At 36.8% G+C, this 24,352-nt stretch overlaps 3 protein-coding genes and 1 pseudogene across 8 annotated transcripts; all 4 read left to right on the top strand.

Annotated features, from left to right (window-relative positions):
- Positions 1–221: 221 nt before the first annotated feature.
- On the top strand, positions 222–2,306 carry LOC129320168 (WAT1-related protein At3g28050-like). Its single transcript, XM_054965413.1, has 7 exons — positions 222–523; positions 617–679; positions 812–928; positions 1,094–1,331; positions 1,413–1,571; positions 1,787–1,938; positions 2,056–2,306. The coding sequence occupies exons 1-7, from the start codon at positions 333–335 to the stop codon at positions 2,219–2,221; spliced, it is 1,086 nt and encodes a 361-aa protein (XP_054821388.1). The 5' UTR covers positions 222–332; the 3' UTR covers positions 2,222–2,306.
- Positions 2,307–3,214: 908 nt separating this feature from the next.
- LOC129320169 (rac-like GTP-binding protein ARAC8) lies at positions 3,215–6,594 on the top strand. Of its 2 annotated transcripts, XM_054965415.1 has the most exons (9): positions 3,259–3,348; positions 3,474–3,538; positions 3,884–3,971; positions 4,120–4,229; positions 4,307–4,370; positions 5,263–5,327; positions 5,416–5,481; positions 5,790–5,887; positions 6,075–6,594. In XM_054965415.1, exons 2-9 carry the CDS (start codon positions 3,503–3,505, stop codon positions 6,109–6,111), a joined length of 564 nt encoding a protein of 187 aa, XP_054821390.1. In that variant the 5' UTR covers positions 3,259–3,348; positions 3,474–3,502; the 3' UTR covers positions 6,112–6,594. The 2 variants fall into 2 exon arrangements, with proteins under 2 accessions (XP_054821389.1, XP_054821390.1); XM_054965414.1 differs by having other exon boundaries at positions 3,215–3,538.
- Positions 6,595–12,671: 6,077 nt separating this feature from the next.
- Positions 12,672–18,758, top strand: LOC129320235 (nucleobase-ascorbate transporter 6). Of its 5 annotated transcripts, none has more exons than XM_054965568.1 (17): positions 12,701–12,780; positions 12,879–12,924; positions 13,014–13,104; positions 13,216–13,373; positions 14,119–14,216; positions 14,358–14,534; positions 14,877–14,977; positions 15,274–15,349; positions 15,436–15,495; positions 15,629–15,813; positions 16,014–16,110; positions 17,241–17,327; positions 17,592–17,650; positions 17,747–17,838; positions 17,961–18,038; positions 18,116–18,276; positions 18,385–18,758. In XM_054965568.1, the coding sequence occupies exons 4-17, from the start codon at positions 13,259–13,261 to the stop codon at positions 18,601–18,603; spliced, it is 1,605 nt and encodes a 534-aa protein (XP_054821543.1). In that variant the 5' UTR covers positions 12,701–12,780; positions 12,879–12,924; positions 13,014–13,104; positions 13,216–13,258; the 3' UTR covers positions 18,604–18,758. The 5 variants fall into 5 exon arrangements, with proteins under 5 accessions (XP_054821546.1, XP_054821543.1, XP_054821544.1 ...); XM_054965569.1 differs by having other exon boundaries at positions 12,704–12,780; positions 13,073–13,104; XM_054965570.1 differs by having other exon boundaries at positions 12,740–12,784; positions 13,073–13,104.
- Positions 18,759–22,717: 3,959 nt separating this feature from the next.
- Positions 22,718–23,731, top strand: LOC129320930 (uncharacterized; annotated as a pseudogene).
- The last annotated feature ends 621 nt before the right edge of the window (positions 23,732–24,352 follow it).

The following is a 24,352-nucleotide window of genomic DNA, read 5'->3' as shown; positions in this document are numbered from 1 at the left end:
CATATAAGATAATGTTCTGCATTAATAGAATATGACAATAAAAGTTAAATTGTGTTTTCAAAAAATTAAATTAAAATTTAAATCCAACCACAGCAAATAATTCCACATATAATTTATTATTTCAGGTTTTTAAGGTTGGATTTAATAATGTTTTTAAATAAACCGTGTGATTCGAAAATTATATTTTTTAAAAAAATCTTACTCGTCCAAGCCATGAGACCCGAGTTCGAAAGGAAAGGGTGAGAAACTGGCTGGATGACTGTATCACAGATCCGGAGTGACACTGGTGATCCTGTTCCTCAGAAGCAGGAGATTCAGTTCTCAGAGCGCAAATGGAATTCAAGCGCTTCTTGTTGGAATCGATTCCATTTGTAGCCATGGTGATGGTGGAGTGCTTGGACGTGGGAATGACCACCTTAAGTAAAGCAGCCATGTCCAGAGGAATGAGCCACTTCGTCTTCGTCGTCTACTCAAATGCCCTCGCCTCAGCCATACTCCTTCCTTCCTCTTTCTTCTTCAACAGGTACTTCATCTTTTTTCCCCTTTCATGTTTTTCCTCTCAACTGCTGATTCACTCCATAACTATCATTTTGACTTCCTCTTCTTCACATTTCAGGAAAAACGGGCCTCCGCTTTCTCTCTCGCTTCTAGGAAAATTCTTCCTCCTCAGTCTTGTTGGGTATGTAATTAATTGCATCTACTTTGCTCTCCCTGCTTAGCTCTGCGGGGGATTTCTTTCTCCTAGTTCCCTTTTCGTAAAACGGAACATAGAATTGAATTTTGACTTTTGGTGCTTTTTTTTTTTCGGTAGGATAACTGTGATGCAGAATTGTGTTTTCACTGGTATAAACTACAGCTCGCCCACTCTCGGATCTGCTATGAGCAACTTGGTTCCAGCCTTCACTTTTGTGCTTGCGGTCATCTTCAGGTAATTCTGATTTTTTTTTCTTGCCCTCTATGGATTTTGCAGGCACTGGGTTCGATGGAATCTATATTGTCACGAGCAGCGTCAAAGCTAAAATGAAAATTCATAATCCAGATTATTGAACTGCGAGATATAGGGGATATTTGACTTGTGTTAAAATCATTCAAGGATGGAGACGCTAGATATTAGAAGCTCAAAAAGCCAGATGAAAATATTGGGCACAGTGGTGTCCATCTCGGGAGCATTGATCGTGACCCTTTACAAGGGAGCTTCCATTGGCAAATCTCCAATTCATTCCCCTGAAAATCCTTCTCAGTCCTTGTCGGAGCAAACAAACAACTGGGTGATTGGGGGTCTCTTCCTTGCAACAGCCGGTTTATCTCTTGCAGTCTGGAGCATTTCTCAGGTGATACGTCACTTATCAGTGGTGATGATGAAGAGTGTTAAGGTTATAGATTCTGATTTAGTTGAATGGACATATTTGCAGGCAGCTATTCTTAGAGGATATCCATCTGAGTTGACCATAGTGGCCTTCTATTGCCTCTTTGGAACAATCCAATGCAGCATCCTTTCTCTGATAGTAGTCAGAGATCCCAATGCATGGACACTTAGGCCTGACATTGAGCTCATCTCCATTATCTATTCAGTAAGCATCTATCAGCAGCACCCAAAAAATATTGACACAGATAATACAGAAAACATGTAATGCTTTGAATTGATCTATACAAAATTTTACTTGTCACCTTGATATTAGATCATCAGATGATCTGATTAACAAATGGTTAGTGTGTAATTGAGTTTCTCCCTTGTTGTTTGACCTATTTCTATGAGGAACACTGATATAAGAGAATCTTTTTGCAGGCGATCTTTGGGAGTGTGGTGACATTTTCTGTGCTCACGTGGTGCATACACAAGAAAGGACCAGTATTTGTGGCCATGTTCAAGCCTGTGGGGATTGCAATTGCTGCATTGATGGGTGTGGCCTTCCTTGGGGACACACTCTATGTTGGCAGGTAAAACTCTATCCTTTGTCCTCGTAAAATGTTTCATTATGGGCTCTCACAAAACTGACAATCATAACGTCTGTCTTCATTTGATGGTATGTTTTTGTTTCTCTACCCATTTTGCAGTATTATTGGAGCAATAATAATCGTTATCGGGTTCTACACAGTATTGTGGGCACAATCCAAAGAGGAAAATGAGAACTCAAGTAAAGTTTACAAGCAACCATCCTCATCATCACAAAGGAGACCTCTACTAGAAAGTCATCTTGATGAAGCAAATATTTTAACATAATCATTGTTTTGTGTACGTTACGGACACAATAAGACAATATTTCAATCTAGCCGCTTTCTGATATGAAAGAGCCTTCTTCTCCCAACACTACTTTTAGCGAGCAATGGCAGACAGAAAAGCCCACACGCACACGCTAGAACTTAATGAAGGCTCTTTACAGTGCTCTGTTTCCTCAAAATGTAAAGAGAAATAATCAATCTCACCAGCAGACATGCATAAACCAGGAAAGCCACTTATAACCCGTATCTTAGGACTTAGGAGGCTGCCGTTGAGAACAGCGGCAACAATAATCATTATGCTGATAGTCATGTGTGAGAGAGAGCCCCTGTGTTATTGGCTTAACCTTGACCCGCTCCATCTAACTTCGTCCAACTTATATGACTGCTGCAACTAACAATGCAAGGCTATATGCAAATCAGCAATTGTTACAAGAAGTTTTATTCTACTAATTAAGGTCAACTAGATGAATTGCAATATATCACTGTCCTCTATTATTAATTAAATTTTTAAAATGTTGTCAACTAAAAAGTAATAATTGCTTGTACTATGTACACAATTATCCTCATGAAAGTAATAATGGCTTGGCTTCATGCATTGATGAAAAACTGTTACTTCACCAAGGTCATTGAGGCATGCTTCAAGCCTGAATCTTATTTTACTAATATACCAGCCTTCTAAAGATTCAAGGTGCTCCTATTTCATATACATGACCCATTACAGAGAAAATGATAAATCATAGTCATTAGTCGCATGGTATAAAAAGCTCAAACTGCACGTTAGATGCTCTGATTGTTTGTAATTGACAAACAAATTCACTAATGTGCAAGCCATCGAATATGGCCGTGTTCGTGAGTCATTAACACACTAATAGAAAAATTTATACTAATAAATATCATGAATAATTTAATAGATTAAGGAACAATTTCGTAAAGAATATAAGTCAATTTATTTGACAAAATTAATTTAATTTAAGTTGGCCGAGTGTGCTTCCTTGTAATTCGGCGTGTCTTCAGCTTCTCCTAGATAAGGGGGAAAAGTTGGCGCAGCGAGGAGTAAATGAGCGTGAGAGCCATGTGAACCCACACCTCTTCCCCTTTTTTATCTGAGTCAACCACAAGCTTCAACCTGTAAAACCCAGCAAAATCCCCTTTTGGTTTTATGTTTGTTTTCTCTGTAAAATTATTCTGAGAGCTTCTTCTCTTGTTGCTTTCAATGGCTGCTACTAATTCAAAGTTCATCAAATGCGTCACAGTTGGAGACGGAGCTGTAGGGAAGACCTGCATGCTTATTTGCTATACCAGCAATAAATTCCCAACTGTATGTCTCCCTTATCTTGTTTTTGTAAAGATCAGTTCCAGTCTTCGACTTTTTGTTTTTTCCCCTATTTTCGGTTCCTAATATGTAAAAGAATACTGAATTTTCAGCTTTCATGTAGATCATTATAATTTGATAAATGAAATTTCTTTTATGTACGTAATGCTTACGTTCGCGCGCTTGCGGGCGAACTGGGAAAAGAGGGGTTGCTTTTAATTCTGATAAGAAGATGAAGGGTAGAAGCCCCAATTTTCCCGTGGATTTCATTCTTGCTTCTGTTGAATCTTTCTCTGCTTGTGTTTTGGAATCTAATTTTGGTTTTCAAGCCTGCTTGGGGTTGATCATCAGGACTATATCCCTACGGTGTTCGATAATTTCAGTGCAAATGTGGTCGTTGAGGGCACCACTGTCAATTTAGGCCTCTGGGACACTGCTGGTATATATCTACAGAGATTCCTTGTAGTTTCAATTATACAGACCGAAGAACATTAGTCGGGGGGAAAAATTCTCACTAAATGTAAATTCCCCCCCGCCCCCCTCCCCTCCAATAGGAAAATTTTTTATGATCCAATATTTTTTGGCAGGGCAAGAGGATTACAACAGACTGAGGCCCTTGAGCTACAGAGGAGCAGATGTTTTTGTCTTGGCTTTCTCTTTAGTTAGTCGTGCGAGCTACGAGAATGTACTGAAGAAGGTAAGTTTTCTGTGGTGATTCTTTGACTTGAATTGGTGATTTCTCTTTCATTCTCTAACTTGAGTGCCCTTGGTCAGTGGATCCCTGAGCTCCAGCATTTCGCCCCTGGCGTTCCAGTGGTATTAGTAGGCACCAAATTGGGTAAGTCGGGGATCGCTTTCTAAATGCTCGTCTGTTTGGTCTTTTGATTAGAAAATTTCTTTTTTATAAACACTTGTGACAAATAAATTCTCTTTATACTGTTGTCATACTGTCATCGAATGTGAAAGTTCTATTTGCTCGTAGAAAGTCAGTCTGGATGTTAGGGAGCACTGGAGAAGCCTCATGTCAGTATTAAGAGCAAATTTAATCAATGAATTTCAGTTAGGCTTTATGGTGCAGAATGTTGACTGTCAAGCGTAAACGGAGAAGTTGCCACACTGTAGCACAGCAGAGATAAATTTCTTTTGAGAGATGTTTATGGAGATAATAACCATTAAGAAATATAACAACAAAATTTTCCGGCGATTAATCTGGTAAGCTCCTTAATTTGGAGCTGATTCAGTTATTACTTATTAACTTGGAGAGCTTCATTTTTTCGTACCTTCTGAAGAAACATCATTTCTCATAGAAGAATCGGAACCATTTTCACGCGTTCAACTGTCTGACAGGCATTGCTTAGCCAAGCACGGTCATAACATGACAACTTCTTGGATCTTGTTCTGTTTATGGCACCCCCTTACATTTTTCTTAGACTCCTGCCAGCTAGACAGGATAGGAGGAGAAAATCTCCTTTGGACTAGTTTTATTTTCCAGTTATATCTTGCCATGTAATTCCAAAAAAAAAAAAAAGTTTGACAGTCATATTGACTTAAACCTGTTTCTGGAATGAACCTTTTCTAATGTTGCGACTTAAAACTTTCGTTTTAACTTGTTTGATGCAAGCAATAGCAAATGATCATACCTTAAAGAAATGACTAAATGATGAACCTATCAAATGTGTATTATTTTTACTTCTGCAAGAATTGATACTTAATTTATGATGAGTGTGTAGATCTCCGAGAAGATAAGTACTATTTGGCTGACCATCCTGGTCTGGTGCCTGTGACTACTGAGCAGGTGCAATATCTCTCTCTTTTCTAGCTGTTCCATAGCATTCAATAGTCAAAACTCGCTGAACCTACAAGTCTTTTCTAATTCATGACAGGGTGAGGAACTCCGTAAACAAATCGGAGCTACCTATTACATTGAGTGCAGTTCAAAAACTCAGCAGGTATTTTTAACTCGGATTTTTATCCTCACAGTGCTTAAACATCAGCACTTTTAAGTACGGCACAGAAAAATATGTGCGTGGAAAACTTTTTGTTTGCTAAAGAAGATGAGGTTACGACTCTTACGAGTCCTAGCTGTGAATGAGCTCATTCAGTGGCAATTAAAGGCAAATAAAAGTTGGTGTTAAATGATGTTTTGAATGCGTCTGTCGTTCACTTAACGGTCATCATTTTCTGCAGATAAATGTTACTGTATATAAAATTGTGCTGCAAACGTAGATTAATGACCTTATTCTTAAATCAATTATAGAATGTGAAGGCGGTGTTTGATGCCGCGATCAAGATGGTCATCAAGCCTCCTCAGAAACAGAACGAGAAGAAGAAAAAACCACGTCGAGGATGTTTGCTGTCAGTACCCTCTTTTGGCTTGTACTATTTTACTTTTCTGTTTTCTGAAGTTGTCCGTCTCTGTATGCCATGCATGTGCATTGAATCTCTCGATTGGAATCAGAGTCATAACATCCATGTTGCGAATTTGTTGACATTCCGATGCTGTAGCAATCTTCTCTTATTAATGATTTCTCTAAAATTGCAGGAACATTTGGTGTGGAACCAATCATGTTTCGTCATAAAGGGAGCTTGTCGTAGGATTTCATGGAGAGGAATTTTTGTTGCTGTATAGTTTACCACGTTTGGCGTTGCTGAAATTTCCAGATAGGCTAAGATTTCAAGAGGGAAATATCAAAATACGACTTTTTTTTTTTTTTTTTGGGGATGGGGTGTGGGGGTAGCAAGTCTTTCACTTCTGGTTGTAAAGCTTGACCATGTTTTATGAGTGACTGTGGCCATAGTTTCCAGTGTGTAAAATCCGCAGCTTCGGCTAATTCTTGGTTTCCTTTTGGCAAGTGATCAATCATGCCCTTGTACACGGCACAACCAACCTCCGGCCATAACAACAAAGGAAAATAGCAGCTTACTCTTTTAAAGGAGGAGTAGTCGGCAAGTAGAAAGTAAACATATTGGAGGCACTCTTATTTGAGTACTGTTAAGCATTAAATAAGAGTATCTTTTAGTAATTGAAATTCAAATGTTGATTCATCATATTGGAAGATTAACTTTTTCGGTTAGACTTAAATTCTAAAGTTGGCTGGTGATGTTTGCAACAGTCTCCTGTCTCGCATTAGGGAACCTAGCAATTCTATCTGGAGGCCCAAAAAAGGTTCAAACAACAATGGGCTAGTCGTCGGTAAGGGTCAAGGTTGGGGGGGTGGGGGACTTCTACTTGGGCTGTTTTATGGGCCACATCCTTGGAGCCTGTTGCAAAAAAGTGCATGTCGGGGGATATTTTATACAGGACAGCTTCATGGGCTGCATACTAGCAATGTTTTTCATATTTTTATTACCATTTTTACTAGACATAATTGTATATCAATTTTGCATAAAGATCATAGATATATAAATTTTACCCCAGACTATCGTTTACCTGAATTTTCTTTTAAAAACTATTTCTATATTTATCTTTTTCTACAATTTTAGATTTAAAATATAAAACATTTACCTCTTGTGTAGTTTAAAATTTGAGGGAAGGAATGTAAGGGAGACGATTTTTTATAGATTAAAATTGAAATTACATATCGCCCTGTTTTTTCCTTTTTTTTTTTTTCTGGGAAGCTAGTGCCTAATGCTCATGAGGTTGATCGAATATGAAAAGAAGAACATCACAAAAAATAGAACCAAGAAGGGGCGGGGCCGGGGGGGGGGGGGGGGCGCGGTGGAATGATGAGGATATAATTGAGGTGGGCATGCATAAGCAGGGATTTAAATCTTTGTGCCGTTGATTTAGTGATCCACGTGACACAGTTCATATTTTTGAATCATCAAATGACGACAAAGTCAAATATAGCTGGCCTGGGACGCGTAAAACCTTCTTGTTTGGTCGGTGGAAAAGAGAAAGAAGCTGAGTACCCCTGAGATGATAAGTGTGTATTTATTAAATTAGCTGGCAGCAGTGTGATGTGCCCATAGAAAGATGTAGAACACTGTTTTTTCCTTTGCCGGACGAGTTTTATGCAAACTCTCATGGTTATATATAGTTTATACGCATACATTATTGACATAATCTGAAGAATGAACCACGCTCTTCATAACTTATGAATTATGTTTTGATCACATAACTGATGGCCCGGCATGTAATCATTGATCATGCATGATCATTTCAAGACTAAATTATACACATATAACTTCATAAAATTGGAGTTATGTTGTGTGACCTTTGCATGAGAAAAAAGAAGCAGTGAGTTTCAAAGTGATAGCAATACCCACGTTGATGTCCCCCGCCACTTTCATTATCATCTCCCATATGCCTCTATTGTATCATTCCATATCCCCACTGAGTTCTCGATCATTCCCTTTCATGAAAGCTCTCCCTAATTAATATAATTAATCTCACCGTTTTCATCCTTATCACTCACTCATTGTGCCTAACCCGCAATACATAAACAAGTAAAATCCACCACCGTGCATGTCTCCGCCTTTTGTATATTTGTCCCTGAATTATTCTCACCCAGCCAAACCTTATGCTGCTGTCAAGTTTATTTGATTAATTTCTCCAAGCCATGCGTATCTCTCTCCCTCTTTTTCCGTCACAAGTTGTGACGTGGACAAATCAATGCGTCCGACTTCCCTTTCAACATGACATAATTGGATCAATCATGTGGGCTGATAATTTATTATTTTACTTACTAATTGCTCCTTATAAATTTCAAACTCTGCTATAATTAACAGTCTGCTTGTCTTAATATGATTAGTCAAGCATCGTAATTCAAATCATCAACGTCCGAAATTTTCAACACTCCTCAATTGTATAATCTTATTCCACATCGACCAGTTCAAGATTTTGTGTCTCTACATGGTTATATTACATGCGTACTCTTATTATATTTAACGTGAAGAACTCGCAACCTACTTCTATACAACAACAACAACAACAACAACAATAACAACAAGCCTTTATCCTATTAGGTGGAGTCGGTTATATGGATTGCAAGACGTCATTGTGCTCTATCATTTATTAAGCTTTTAGGAATATTATTAATTAAGAGATCGCGTTCAACAACTTCCAAAAGTGTTCTTTTAAGGCCTTCCTCTACTTCTCTTAATCGAACTCAAAGTTATATGTTCCAATTAGATTTTATTATCACGACATTCTATTTCAAGTTAAGTAGAACCTAACCCATTGAATTAATTATTTCCTTTGCCAAGCTCACTACCACCTATTTTTTTCCTCTCTCATCTCACATAATTTTCAGATCAATCTTAAATTTCCCAGTTATATCGGTCCCTATCTTCTTGCTTAATTTCATTAAACACAGGTCACGTAACTTTTTACACACGATAAGCCAATTCATATAAAATTATTTAACTTAATTGACAGCACACAGAAAATTATAAACTTTCAAAATACCCTGGGATCTTCCTCGCAGCTTCACTTTGACTCTACGAAAATCGATCATCAACAGAATTTTGAATGTGAGAATATGTCATCAAATCTTGCTTCCATTAACAAGCAACCACTCTCAAATATATATATATATATATATATAATACGTTAGTAATCAAACTTTCCTTCAACAAGGAGCACCCTGATATTCTAAACTCATCTCAAGTCAAGTTAAAGAAACTTCAATAAGGCCAGATGAATCCTTAGTATCAAGCTAGGGTGGAACCTTTCAAGTGAAAGCTTTATTACTCATTTATATTTCCAGAATTTAAATTTAAAATTTCTGATTAAATCAGACTAATTTCTTTACTAATTGAAACAAGTGTGTCCTGTGAAAACTCTTTGATTTTCTGATCTTGCTTTAATAGCAGCTAGTACTGAAGACCAGGGACTTTTGGAGCACAGTGGATTTCCTTTTCCACTCTTGAAAGTAAAATAATAGGCAAAGGACATGAATCAGCAATGAAATCCTCCCGCCCTGCTGAATGCACTTTTTGCTCCATATGTAAATATGTAATAATACCATACAGTGGAAATTAAAAAATGCATCTTTCATCCATGCCGTTTTGCTTTCTCGCCATCAATAGCAGACAAAAGTAATAAGAAGAAAAGGCAACACGATATGTATAAAAAAAAGAGAAACCAAAAGAAGTCTTTTCTATCATTGGGGCCCAACTACAAAAAGATCAATTATTAATTAATGATTGTTTTATCAGTGGGGATGTGATTTATCCCCTATAAGTTGTGGATTTAAATAATGTTGCAAATATGAGGAATAAGTCGTGAGATTTGCTTTAACTTCGTTAGCCTCTCGAAACGAACTCAACAGTTTGCTTAAGATATGGATGAAATTATATCAAATAAAGAATTGGAACTCGAGGAATATATGGTACTGTGTCCCAGCATGATTGATGAAGGTTCGTAGTTATCTTCCGGCTAAAGAAAAAATTCTAGTTTTTGTACACGCGCTTGCAAACATCTTAGTGAATTGGTTTCTTTGAACTAAAAAAATACGTGTTGGTCTATTATTATATCCACACACACACTCTCTCTCTCTCTCTCTCTCTCTCTCTCTCTCATACTATTACTGTTCTGCTCGTGTAAGAACTCAGATGACCAGCGAAACAAAACACACATAACCTTCAAGGAATGGTGCTAATTCCAAATCCTCATCGCTATACCTCTATCCACTCTACTACTAATTTTCTCGAGATGTCATTCAACGTTTGCAGCTTGTTTAATCGTAATCAATGAGATTATGATAATTTAACGAGATTGGGTGAATAAGCGGGGCTGATTTGAGGGAGTGTTGCATGTTTTTAATCATTGGACGAGAAAATTAAAGGAGATCCAACTTAACGATTTGTTGAGATGGTTCGCTGATTAGCCTCCAAATTAAAGAATGATGTGATGACCCTATCTTGACCTATTTCCCTCTTCTCAAAGTTACCATGTTTTCTAATAAAAATCATACTTTTATCATTTTGTTTGGAAAAATTAACAATATATATGATGAGCCGTCACATGTACCTAGGATGATTCAGATAGGGTTGCGATGTGTTAACGTGATTCGGAGAAAATTAAAAGTGCGGAGTGTTTAGAGCAGTGTAGCCTGTGAATACTGCTGTTAAAAGTTGGCAAGAGTGAGCGGTCTCAAATTAGATCTTAAAAACAATTTTAAATTAATAATAGTTTCAACATTTTATGTATATCAAGATCAAAATTTCAGAGGTCTCTTGAGAAATATTAATTTCTATTTTATTTTACAAGTCTCTTCTTTTTCGTAAAAATTTTACAGGCCTATTTAATTTAACAATTTAGTACTCCCTCCATTTAAAAATATAAAATATTTTTAATTAAAATTTAATTTAATAAAGTAGTTATCTACTTTCAAACTAACTCTATTTTTTTATATTTACCTCTATTAAACACCTTACAATAAATATAAAATTATTTATTAATATGAGCACTTTTTTTAAAAAAAAGGCAGTGATTACACCTCAAAAGATTAAAAATGTCTTATATTTTTTAACATTCAACTTTTCAAAAAACGCCTTATATTTTTAAATGGAGGGAGTATTTGTTAATTACACACACATTCTCATTCACTCGGACAGCTTCAAAAATTAATTTGATCATGTAGTTAATATTTTTATATATCAATAATTGTAATCAATGTGTAAATATAACAAAAGACTTATATTTACAATAGAAAGAGCAAATTATTTATAGGGCAGAATTACTGCTCATAATTAATATGCAGAAATAGTATCAAGCAATGATGAACATATAAGATCACTAATAAGTAGAACTTAATAATAATCAATAAAAGCTAGCTCAATTAGTAAAAATTTGATCATAGCTCATAAAGTTATAAGATCAGATTTAATTATTGATATGAGTATTTTGTTGGTGAACAATATATAAATATTTTTATAAATATTATTTGAATTTAGAGACATGCATTGTCTTTTGATAAGTCTCAAAATTCAACTTACATAAATTTTTTATAAATAAAAAGGAAGAAGGTTACCAACAAAAATTGCTGAGTTAAAAAAAAAAAAAACAAGAAGAAGAATTGGAGAGCATAAAAATAACTAGGAAAAATATGACAGTTGTAAGGCAACGAGTAAAAGGGCAGAGAGAATGGCGATTATTGTCGGCTGTGCTTATCGGGGCCTTTGGGCGCTCCCACATATTCCCCTGCCTCTCCTCTTGCCCGCCCCTCTGTCACTTCGTCCTCAAATGTCTATAATACCCTAGTCTTCCATTTTAATTCTACAGCCGCCCCCTGTAATTCGGTCGTTTCATTTTTTTTATTTGAATGAGAAACGATACAAAAAAAACTAAAACAGCTTACATCAAGACAGGATTAAGAGGAGGTTTGCTCTCATCATCCACCACCACCTTGACAAACTAAGACGGGAGTTGATAAAAAATAATTCAAGTATCTAGGCAATTCCGAGCATTACTAGTTAAATAATGAGTGTAAAAATTGGCCTCCCTAAATATAAAATTAACTGAAACAGATCAATCTCTGCACAATATCCTATTAATCTCATTGATAACATCTTAAAATGAGTGTTGAATAGTACTTCTAATTTTCTATGACTAGTACTTCTAGTCTTTACGACGAAGGAGATTAAGAGCCTGTGCGCAATTAGTGAACACCTGGATTTTGTGGTACTCTTTATCCCAGCAACAAAGAAAATACCAAGCAGTCCAATAGGGGCTGCAAGATATGTTCCCGCGCAGGCATTAAATCCTCCAACCCAATTTGTCAAGTGGTCTAGGATGGCTCCTCATCTTATTCCATGACGAACCGATCCATCAACGTCTAATTCGGTCATTTCGGCTCTTGCAATAACACTGTTTACTTTTTTATCTTCACAACGCTCTCATGTGCTAATGCACCACCCACCGAGAAATCCTCACAGTTTTTTTTTTTTGTTTTTGGTCAGAAAATCCTCGCAGTTTATGAACATTAATTTCGATTTTCGAATACGTGAAAAATATATTATATTTTCTATTCATTATGTGCACTTGTACTGTCTTTAATCATGACTTAATAACTTCAGCCCGAAACGTATAGTAAACCTTAATAATTGAGTAATGATATGTATTTTTAGTAGTTAAACTCATTTCTAAATGTTTTTTTCAACGAGGACAAAAAGAAAGGACAATAGTGGCAAGAAAAAGAAGCGGAATAAGAATGCTTTCTCTGCTCATTCAGCAATCACCTTTATCGTTTCTCATAATAATGGCATCGGAGCCTGCTTTGCTTTGCTCTTCACCTACACGAGTTCGTATGCCTGGCCTTCCTTTCTCTCCTCTTTTCACTCTCATCATTTCTTGGTGTTGCGCCCCTGAGCTCCTTGTTTTTTTTTTTTGACTTTATAGACTCAGTCACTTCATTTTGTTTTGCTTGCTCCGCGATTGTAAAAAGGTACTTTCCTCCCTACTCTTTCAGTCTTTCCTCTTAAACCTCGCAATTATTACAACTATTGCTTTCACCTCACCCTTCGAGCCCTCTAGTTACCTAACGCTTTCTCTCCTTCATTTCTTGTTCGCGCTTCCCTCTTCTTCTCTGTCAGTGTTTAGTCGCTATTCCATTGTTTCTTCTCAGGTAGCTCTCTCTCTCCAGGCTCTTCTGGTTCATGACATATTTACATATTTTTACCCATCCCTTCAACTCTCTATGTAACTATTTGGATCGGGTTTATTGTTTTTCCTTCAGAGAGTGACAAGGTTAGAAAGCAAAAGAGAGAGAAGCCCAAGTTATGGCAGGAGGAGGCGGAGGAGCTCCGGCACCGAAAGCAGATGAACCGCAGCCACACGTACCAAAGGATCAGCTACCAAATATTTCTTATTGCATTACGAGTCCTCCTCCATGGCGTGAGTTTCTCTGCTATTTAATTCGATGATCTCACCATTTTTTTTTTCACGCAGAGTTCTTGCTTAGAACTCTGATTTTTCTTAATCCATAGGGTATACTTACGGCAAGTTTTGTAGTGGTAAAATTATATGCTTGGACAATTTATCTTTTCTGCCTCATCGTCTAAATTGGCTTTCTATAAATTCCTGCATTTCCTAATTGTTGATGCTCTCTTTACATAAAGCAAAACTATTCTTTAAGAGAAAAAGAATCCCATTCCAAAGTGCGTTGGAATTTTATGTTTGGGAGGCTAGTGGCTAAGATAAGAGCAAGTCAAAAAGAAAAAAAGAAAACAAAGAGTGGGAGGGGGGGGGGAACTTTCCGCTTTTATTTTTTGTGGAATATTTTTAACATCGATAATTGCTGAGTTTTGCTTCGTAACTTTTCCTTTTCAAATATTCGTAATTTCGGCTTTTACGTTTTGCAGGCTTAGGAGTAGGATCTGGTTTTATAACCATGGAAATCTCACTTTTAAATTTGCTAATTGAATAATGTCGCCCAGGAATTTTCAGCTTTTTTTTTTGGCTGTTGGATTCTTAAGGAATTAGCACCTTAAATTAGTTGCATATTCTGTTATCAATCTAAGAAGTTGATTATTATTGAAGTTCATGGCTCCCCTGTTTTAGCCTGTCAAAAATGTGACCAGGAGTTCTTTCTGTTTTTCTTCCTCGATTTGATGAGAGTTTTGGGGACATTCTGATGCAGCTGAGGCTATACTTCTTGGTTTTCAACATTATCTCGTGATGCTTGGCACAACTGTTCTCATTCCCACTGCTCTTGTTCCCCAGATGGGAGGTGGCAACGTAAGCAGTAGCAGATAAAATGCACTTTAAGCAACTAGAATATTTTTGAAGGAATATCCAGCCATGTGATTGAAATTTGAAACTGAGATTTCATCCCAGCCAAAAAGTTAAAAGGAAAAATAAATTTTCATTATTTTGCAGGGGGAGAAGGCGAAAGTCATCCAAACACTACTTTTTGTTGCTGGTATAAACACTTTGTTGCAAACACTGTTTGGAACTCGACTGCCTGCTGTAATTGGAGGGTCTTATACCTTTGTTCCAACCACAATATCAATTATACTTGCTGGTCGATTTAGTGATGTTGCAGATCCCATAGAGGTCTATTGATCAGAACGCATCTTGCTTATTAAATGGTGCATGGTTGATGTACTTGTTATATTACTTTACATAGTTGTCAAATGAGATATAACCAAAACACAGACTACCATATGATTTACAATGCATTTTAAGGGCTGGCACACTTAGAAAATCCCATGAATTGAGATAGACCACATCTCTGTCTCGAATATTGTAATCACCATTTGGCATATTTTTATGAAAGACTAATTAAAATGCAGTTCTCAACTCATCGAAGCCACATTGACATTATACTTTTGGGCTCAACTGAATAGAAATATCTTATCTTTTTTTTTTTATGGCTTTTGTCTTTGGCATGTTCAGAGATTCAGGAGGATAATGCGGGCAATCCAGGGGTCTCTTATTGTTGCTTCAACTCTTCAAATAGTGCTAGGCTTTAGTGGCCTTTGGCGCAATGTTGCAAGGTTGGTCTTAAAGTTCTTGGCATGTGGCTCAGTTGTGATTTTTCATTCCTTATGTATGGGTTGAAAATTTCTAAACTGAAGTGTGAGTCAGATATGTGAATTTCTTGCGCACTTGTTTTTCTCTGCTGCATTGATGTTTGAAGTAAATTTTGCACGTCTAAAATGCTCAACTGATTTGTGCAATGGTGTTTGTACTAAATATTAAGCCCTCTAAACTGGAAAGATTCACAAATGCTAATATTACTCTAATTGGGTGTACCATTTCAAAGTGATGGAAATTTAATTTCTTTTTTCAGGTTTCTAAGTCCACTCTCAGCAGTTCCTTTGGTATCTCTTGTTGGTTTCGGGCTATATGAATTAGGTTTTCCTGGGGTAAGCCTTGTGAGACATTGTTTACACGCTCATATTCTAATTAAATCAATAAAGATAACTAATATTGATGACCATCTATGGTGTAGGTTGCTAAATGTGTGGAGATTGGATTGCCAGAGCTTATATTGTTAGTATTTGTTTCACAGGTATAGTTCTTACAGCATCATGAATCGATTGTCTTCTAACATATTTCTTTCTGTCCTCTCGACTTCTTTTCCATTTAAGCTGGATACTTCTATGATACTGTATTTTAATTGTTAGTTAATGCTTGTCATGCAGTACATACCCCATGTGCTACACTCCGGAAAACATGTCTTTGATCGTTTTGCTGTTTTATTTACAATTGCAATTGTGTGGATATATGCTCATGTACTCACTGTTGGAGGGGCCTATAACGATGCTGCACCTAAAACACAATCAACCTGCCGCACTGATCGTGCTGGACTGATAGATGGTGCTCCATGGTTAGTTGTGAGCTTTAGTGGACTAGTCAATTGATGGTTTTCAAAATTGAGTTTCATCCTTGACATATCGGTTTTCAAATTTAATATCTATGCTGTTCAGGAAAAAAAAAATAAAAGAAAAAGAAAACTATAGAAAGTATTTAGGCTTAGCTTTATGAGGATGAATGGGATGGAATTTATTATGGAACTTGGGCTTGCAGGATCAGCATTCCATATCCCTTTCAATGGGGAGCACCTTCATTTGATGCAGGTGAAGCCTTTGCCATGATGATGGCTTCCTTCGTTGCTCTTGTAGAGGTAACTTCTTTCTTCAGAATTCAGACATGTTCTATTTCTTGTTTAAGTTGAACTTTTTTCCTATTTCTTCATTGGTATTCCTTACCCTGTTCAATGATTTATTGGTACTTTCGATTCTGTCGCTGTCATTGGCCAGCAGATCATACCTAAACATTTAAGACAGCATAGCTTATCACTCTTGGCTTCCTCAGTGGCAGTTGGTCTTCAGTGAATATGTGGCATTAAACTCAGTTTTGTGCACTGGAACAATACAAAAGACAGTTGATTTTTTGCTGCGGGTCCCACTGTACACTATTTGTTAAACTGCTCTTTTACTGGTCCCAAATACAAGTTGAATGGTGCAACTTATGGACCCTGGAATCCCTTCTGATATTGTTCTTTTACTTTTGAACTTCTCCTAATGCACTAGTTCAGCATCTGGGAGAATTTTAAAAAAAGCTTCAGGGCCAAAGTCAGTTATTTTACTCTCTGAGTTGATCAGAGGACATCGTTGTAGATTTTTTAATAGAAGAATCAAATTTATTTATTAAAAGCATTCAATAAAAGACCCATTGTAGTAAATAGAGGGGAGGGGGAGAGAGATTCGCTAGACCAGACTGGCAATAATGCTGGGATGACCTCTGCCTTAGATTAACCAGGTCACTGCATATTTGATCACTGGGATTTGGTCGCTTGGAAGTACACTCCTTCAGGAGCTGCTGCTTTTATCAGTAGATAATCAAGCGTAAGGAGCCTCAAACCTCTATCTTTGTGCATACACACCCAGATTTTCCTCAAGGCTGCTTTAGTTCCATCTTCACCCTTCAAAGTTGGATCAAGAACCCTGCGGAAACTTTGCTTGAGGAGATTGTTGTAGATAGCTGTTCATCAATTAAGTTAAAGCCAACAAATAATTATGAAATTGTTTTCCTCATTTTGCTTATGTTTTCATTGCTGTGTAACTATGTAAATAAACTAAAATTCAATCTTTACGTAATGGCTTTACTTAGTGTATGATGCCATGCTTTAGATTATCTGACTTTTATATTCATACGCCATTGTTATATGCTTGCTGATTTGCATTTTCTATGCATTATAATCCTTCACCACAGTAAAATCATCTACTTTCATGTTTTACTCTTATCGAGCAGTCCAGTGGAGCTTTTGTTGCTGTGTCTAGGTACGCTAGCGCAACTCCAATGCCACCATCTATTCTCAGTCGGGGTATTGGCTGGCAGGTAAGTGAAGAAGGCTTATACTTTCAAATTTAAATATCTGCAAGCTTTTTTTAAGGAAAAATAATAATACCAGTAGAAGAAGTCTTGATAATATTGATATGCAGTCAAGCAGAACTAGAAGTGTAATGCTATTTTTTTATTTAATTTTCTGTTTGAAGAAGAACCATGTAAATAATAATTTCACTGAGCTCTAACTTAATATAATGATAGAAATTCATAGGATGTGGAATTTCTGTCCTGAATGTGCCTCTTATTTCTGCTTAGGGGGTTGCCATTCTTGTGTCGGGATTATTTGGAACTTCCACAGGATCCTCTGTATCAGTGTAAGTTTGAAGTCATACTATCTGTACTCTTTGCATGAACCAAGAGGAAAGACATATTTTTGGTTGATCAAAGGAGTTTATTTTGTTTCCATATAGAGAAAATGCTGGTCTTTTAGCCTTGACCCGTGTTGGCAGTCGAAGAGTTGTGCAAATATCAGCTGGATTTATGATTTTCTTTTCAATTCTTGGTGAGTTGATGAAGCATGGGTGTCATTGCTCAGTGCTTACTATGAAATGTGTGGTTTGCCCTGTCATAATGCATTTTTTTTTTACCACTTATGTTGGCTTCTCTTTTTTGTTTGATTTGCAGGGAAATTTGGAGCAGTTTTTGCCTCTATACCACCACCCATTGTTGCTGCTCTGTACTGCTTGTTCTTTGCGTATGTCGGTATGTATGTTTCAGAGTCAAGATTTCCTGTGATATCTGATGAAAAAAACCAGCACACGAGATTCTCTCTGGTGCAGGTGCTGGAGGTCTCAGTTTTCTTCAGTTCTGCAACCTCAACAGTTTTAGAACGAAGTTCATATTAGGCTTCTCTATCTTCTTGGGGTTGTCAGTGCCACAGTACTTCAACGAGTACACAGCAATCAATGGTTTTGGTCCCGTTCACACAAGTGCCAGATGGGTATGATAAGAATATATAACACCACAAACCACAGATTTCTTTGAAATGAATGAGCCATGTCTGTTTCTGAGACTGACATTTTTTTTTTTTTTTGACGTTGCTGGGCAGTTCAACGACATAGTGAATGTGCCATTCCAATCAGAAGCGTTTGTTGCGGGATGTGTGGCATATTTTCTGGACAACACCATACATAAGAAAGATGGGGCCATTAGGAAAGACAGAGGAAAGCATTGGTGGGACAAGTACCGATCTTTCAAGGGTGATAGCAGAAGTGAGGAGTTCTATTCTCTGCCTTATAATCTGAACAAATACTTCCCATCTGTGTAATTTGTGTATAAGAGCTGAGACACTTGAGGGTTGGTTTCATTAGATGTTTGCTTCAGCAAGTCTTGTTTGATCGTGTTCTGACATCACATTCGACCTTATTCCACGCTACAACTGTATTATGATTAGTCTAATTATAATCTTTAATTCCTTACTAACACTTTTCTCGGTAACATTAGGAGCGGCGTCATGTAGAATGCTTCAGAAAATTATTGTGCGATTTTTTTCCTGATTGATTTGTATTTGTCGGAGATGACTCACGAAGCTGGATCATATTAATGATTTTTAGTGCGTATCTAATATGCCCTATTTATAAGAAACACTTTCAAGTTAAAATTTAATTATAAAGTGTTTCTTATAAGTACTTCGGGAGGTAATATTAGTTAACGAAAAGACACGAGATGGAAATTTCCTTTTTCTCCTAATCAGCCATCATGCTACTCAAATAGTGGATGGTACTTATTTGTTGATGGAGATTTTATATTAGAATTGCGTTGAACAATGGAAACCTGTTGTGTTTTTTTTTTTTTTCGAACGAGTCTTTTTCAAGATGCGTATGATTACTTGGGATTTGATTCAGCTTGAGGTTGTTATATATGCAATGACCTCCTTATAATTTAAAATCAAATAATAAAGTTGGAAAGAGATTGTTTATACGCTTTTTGAATCCGTCAAAACAATGAGATGAAGGTGGGGAAAGCACACTGGTTTGGCAGAAGGTGCATGAGATTGGAAATGCATACATCAACCGTTGTCCATAAAATAACGTCAAAAGGCACTAAAGAGGAAAAGAAAAAGTGAGTTGCTTTACTGCAAAATCCTAAGAGACCTTTGAAACTGAATTGTCACTTTGCTTACATTCATCCATATTGAAATTACAAAAGCATATCAAATATTTTGTACTTGTACAATACACTAGCGCGATCATTTAGAATAAAAAGGGGTAAAATGAAAGGGGTGAAGTATTTAACAGAGGAAAAAAAAAAAATCATCTTTTGTTTTTTCTTGGTCCCTTTTTAAATTGTGCACTAGCATTCTTTTATTAAAAATAATCACATACAAGATATGATCAAGCATTAAATGTTGACATTTTAAATAATAAAAATTTAAAAATTAATTTATCACATTGTGAGAAATTAATTTCTTCTACTAAATCTAATCTGTCAGTGATTTTTTTTTTCCTTGGCCCTTTGTTTGGGCATGGGTATATAAGAACAGGGCGCCCACAAAATTCTGGAAAGATGTTCAAATTGCTGTAGGGTTGGGTAGGCAGGTCCAAATAGAAGTTACATCACAATTTCATTTGGACCAGCTAGCCTTCACTCATTTTGCCCACTATTTTGAGCTTTGTCTGCCCCTTTGCATAATCCACCAAACCAACCAATATTGGTTTGAACTTTAAAACGTCTGACATTTTTTAATATGTACCAATTCCAGTCCAAAAATAATTCAATCTAATTTAATTTTTTTTAAAATAATCAATTCAGGATATTTTAGTTGAAGTGGTTGTGGATAAAATAAAATGAAAGTAGTTCTCGGTTCAAAAGAAATTGGTATAATTTTATAAAAGTCAGAAGGATATATAATTTTGGATGTGATGCGAGGCAAAAAGCGAGATCATGCACCCAAGTTTTCATTTGGATTTACAAGATAGAGGTGAATCTCTTTTAAAATGGATTCGATGCTATGCGTGAATATGATAAACTTCACGTGACTCGATACCTTTGATCGCACCTTTACATAATAATTTACTAGATGCTTAATTATCTCTTGTATATTTGTTAAGCCATATTCGATCATCATCATCATCATAGAATATTTATAAAATTTTTAAAAATAAGTAGTATAACTCATTTGCATGTATTTCGGCAAAAAAAATAAAGCGACGAAGAAAGAAAGAACATCTGACACAGTACTAGTTGATTTCCTGCAGCAAAGGTTTCATACTTTTTTTTTTATGACATAGATCAGAGATCTGAATTTAAAAAACGTGTTGTGAGATATTCTGGGGGACAAATTTGTCAAGCTGTGTCGTTAAATATTGAGAGCAAATGTACATATGGTAGAGCGTAGAGTTGCCTGTTAGCATACCGTTCCTAAGGCGGGAAGAGTAAATTTGGATTCAATTACAATAAGGCCATACATTTTTTTTTGTATTTTTCTGGATAAAAAACTTCAGAAATTTGAATAGAAGTCTCATTATTTAAGGAAAAAAAAGGTTGAGAAAAGTGAAGAGAAGAGAGATAAGAGGTGGGTGGAGGGGTGGTGGGGGAGAGGAGAAGTGGAAGACAGGGAATCAGAGGTCTGTCGTTTTGATGAAACATGGAATATCTCCTGTTCCTCAACGCAACAACCAATCAGCTTCCTTATCATGGTCCCCTCCGCACCATAATAGTATCCCTTTTTATGTGTGTGTCTGTTTGATGAAGGAACCTTCTTGATGCCCATCTAAACTGTCTTCTCTTCGCTCTCACCACTCCCCATCTACAGGCCTTATTGTTACTTTTAGTTAAGTCGAAAAATTAATTGATGACACTTATATTTTACGACATTTTTAGGAAGGAATTGCATTTAATTTAAATATTTATCATAGTTAGCAAGATGTGGGATGCGTTTGAATTTTGAAAACAGGTTTGCCCAGTAGCTTTTGTAACATCATGGTTCTGACAACGTGAAACTGAGACCATGCTGGTATTGCCTGATTCAATTCAAAATTAATGAGGCTTTTTATGTGATTTTAAAAATAACGAGAGATTTTGCGCTGCTGCATCTGCATGGACACGTGCTCATAGGCGTGGCGTGGATGTGGATGGAGAGATAAGTATGGGCCTGGGCCCACATGGAAGCAGCCCACAAACGGCGAGTTTGTGGTCCACCCCAAGCGTTAACCTCCGCTCTCCCCTCCTAGGCTCCTACGAACTATCTCTTTTATCAAAGTATTACAATTATGACAACAACCTCGTATATTTATATCAAAGAAGAAAAAAAACAACCTTGTGCGTTCTATGTAAAAAGGATTAAAAAAATAGTAGGTTAAATGAGAATTGGAGGTTATAGTGTAAAATGAATTATTAGAAGGGAAGAAGGAAGAGGATGGTGTGATAATGAGAGTGGTGAAATTTGGAAGGCAATTAAGTGTCAAACATCATATATGGATGCAAGTTGGTCTGTAGGATCATGGCTGTTTGACCACTAATACACCAATCATCCCTCTTGCCTCCTCGTCAACTTTTTCAATCATTCATCATCCCTTATTATTATTATTTTTCCCAAATCATTCATTCCGTTTGACCCCTCCCCCAAACAAACCTAGTTTGTATTTTTCTAACACATTCTCCCCCTTTCCATATTTCATCTACGTCATCCCCTACACGAATTTTATCATCCAAAATACACTTCATTTTGTGCGAGTTTGTGACATTTTCCTTTCAAAACAAAAGGGCCGTTTTTATCAATTTCCAATAAGAAAATATAAAAGGGTATGCAATTTTTGCTTCTTATATTTATCAATTACCAATCAAACACATTTACTCGTGCACAATATTTGCACCCTTCCATCATATAATTAATAATTCTAAATCCATTTTTTAAATTATTTTCGTGCATTACATTCACACAGAATTTGATCCGAGTCACACAATTCTGATCTTTGAATAGTATGATTATATATATATATATTATTATATTGATAACTATTTTTATTTTTTTAAATCAAAAATTGAAAATAAAAGGGTTAAAAGGTAAGGTAAAATTTTGTTGGGGAGACGCTATGGTAAACAAGAATGGGAGAACTGGCCAAAAAAAAAAAAGAAACAAGAATGGGAGAAAGAGAATGTAAGCTGCAAGCGGCGCACATCACATCAGGTAGAGCAGCCTAGGTCTTCACTTTTTTTTAGCGTGTTCCCACTCCTCTCCAATCAATGCCTCCCACGTCAGCTCTTGTTGGATAAAACCTTCACTGCTTTTCCATTCCGTGTTCGACTCTCTCAGCTCCTGCATCACACTTCCATTCTGGGTTCCCTTCTATCTTCCCCCCCCCCCCCCAAAAAAAATTTTTCTCTTTTTTTATTTTTATTTTTCAAATATATAATAATAATAATATAATCTAGGGGTGCTATAAAGTTTGAACCTTTGGAATGTAAAAGAATCATATGAAGCAGTATTTAAAGTTTCCACGGGGTAGCAGTTCGCTCCTCGCAGAACGTGACCAGTATCCCCCACCTACCTGCTTCCGTACCTTGTTCAAGCCGTGAGAGAGAAGAAGAATAGGATGGGAAATTGCCAGGCATTGATTCAGCGTCTCTGGTAATACAGCAGCCAAATGGGAAAGCAGAGAGGCTGTATTGGCCTGTGAGTGCCGGTGAAGTCATGAAGACCAACCCTGGTCACTATGTTGCTCTTCTCATCTCCTCCACATTGTGTCCTTCCCAGGGCAATGAAAAATGCCATGATAAGAATAACGACAACCCATCAACAACCCGGTTCGCGTTACTCGCATCAAGCTTCTCAAGCCCACAGATACCCTTGTTCTTGGCCAGGTTTACAGACTCATCACTACTCAAGGTCAGTTCCATGTCTCAATCTTTGTTCCTCTGTCACTTCACTTTTTCTGTTCCCAAACTGGTTCTTATGTGTTCATGGGTTTTGTTTTTCAGACGTTGTGAAGGGTCTATTGGCAAAGAAACAAGCGAAGATGCAGAAAAAGCATGACGGATTCTGCGCAGAAGTTAGATTGGGTGAAAGGCAGATCAGGTTTGGAGACAAATAAAGCAGCGAGAAGGTCCGAGACAGAGGACAAACAGGTAAATCTCCACCACAAGATCGTTGATTTTAGCCTGGGCTTTCTCTTATCTCGTAGAATCAGAATACTTTGCATGATATTTGATGTAGTTCCTCTGCTTATGTCGTTCACACGGAACATCAGTTGCGTAAACAGTAACCTCAAGTATTGGATTGATTCAAAGGGCTGATTTGTTACTGATTCTGATTCAAATCATTCATACCAATTGTAGCATCGCTAGTCTTGCTTGACGCTTGATTCTTTACTCCCCCCCCCCCAACCCAGAAAAAAAAAGGGGTTCGGATACACATAAAACATGAATCTTCTGTTTAGTTTCTGATAGGAGGAGAGAGAAGAGAGAATAGTAAATAATCAAATAATTGGTCAAAACGGTCCAATACAAGTATTTAAGAGAGCCTTAAAGCTCGGTACAACAACCACGACAGCTACTGCCTACTGGTTCCCTGATGAGGCGTGGGTCACATATTATTTTCCAGAAAAGAACAAGTTGGCCACTATATTATAAGGGCAATAAAATGTAAATCTGATCATTCTTTGATCAGCAAACCCGCTTTTCGTTTACAGTTACAGAGAATCCATTGTTCATGGCACAAAACAACAAGCAATCTGATTAATTTACTTAATCAGGAGCACTATGGGTGGATGCTGCCAGTTTTCCAGTTGAAGCATTTTACTTTTTAGTGACGAAAAAAGCCACATGGTAAACATAGTGGAGTCCAATCGATTGGTAAAAAGGATTAATCACTATAAAAAAACCAGCAATCAATGTGCTCGAGCAATTTTTATCACTTTAAACATGCATGACACCCAGGATCTTTTTTTTTGCATTAGAAGCAGAAGAATAATTCTCATGGCCCGTTGCATTATTAGTCCCTCACACTCTATATGTCTATGTTATTAAAGCAAAAGATCCCTTTTCTTTCTTGCTTTGCCTTTTTTTAATTCTCCTTT

The sequence above is a fragment of the Prosopis cineraria genome, unplaced genomic scaffold, assembly GCF_029017545.1.
Source record: "Prosopis cineraria cultivar Desert tree isolate PC_DT_omini unplaced genomic scaffold, ASM2901754v1 PC9, whole genome shotgun sequence".
In the NCBI taxonomy this organism is placed as follows: Eukaryota; Viridiplantae; Streptophyta; class Magnoliopsida; order Fabales; family Fabaceae; genus Prosopis; species Prosopis cineraria.
The sequence above is the reverse complement of the archived record's forward strand: the minus strand, read 5'-3'. Positions and strand labels throughout refer to the sequence as shown.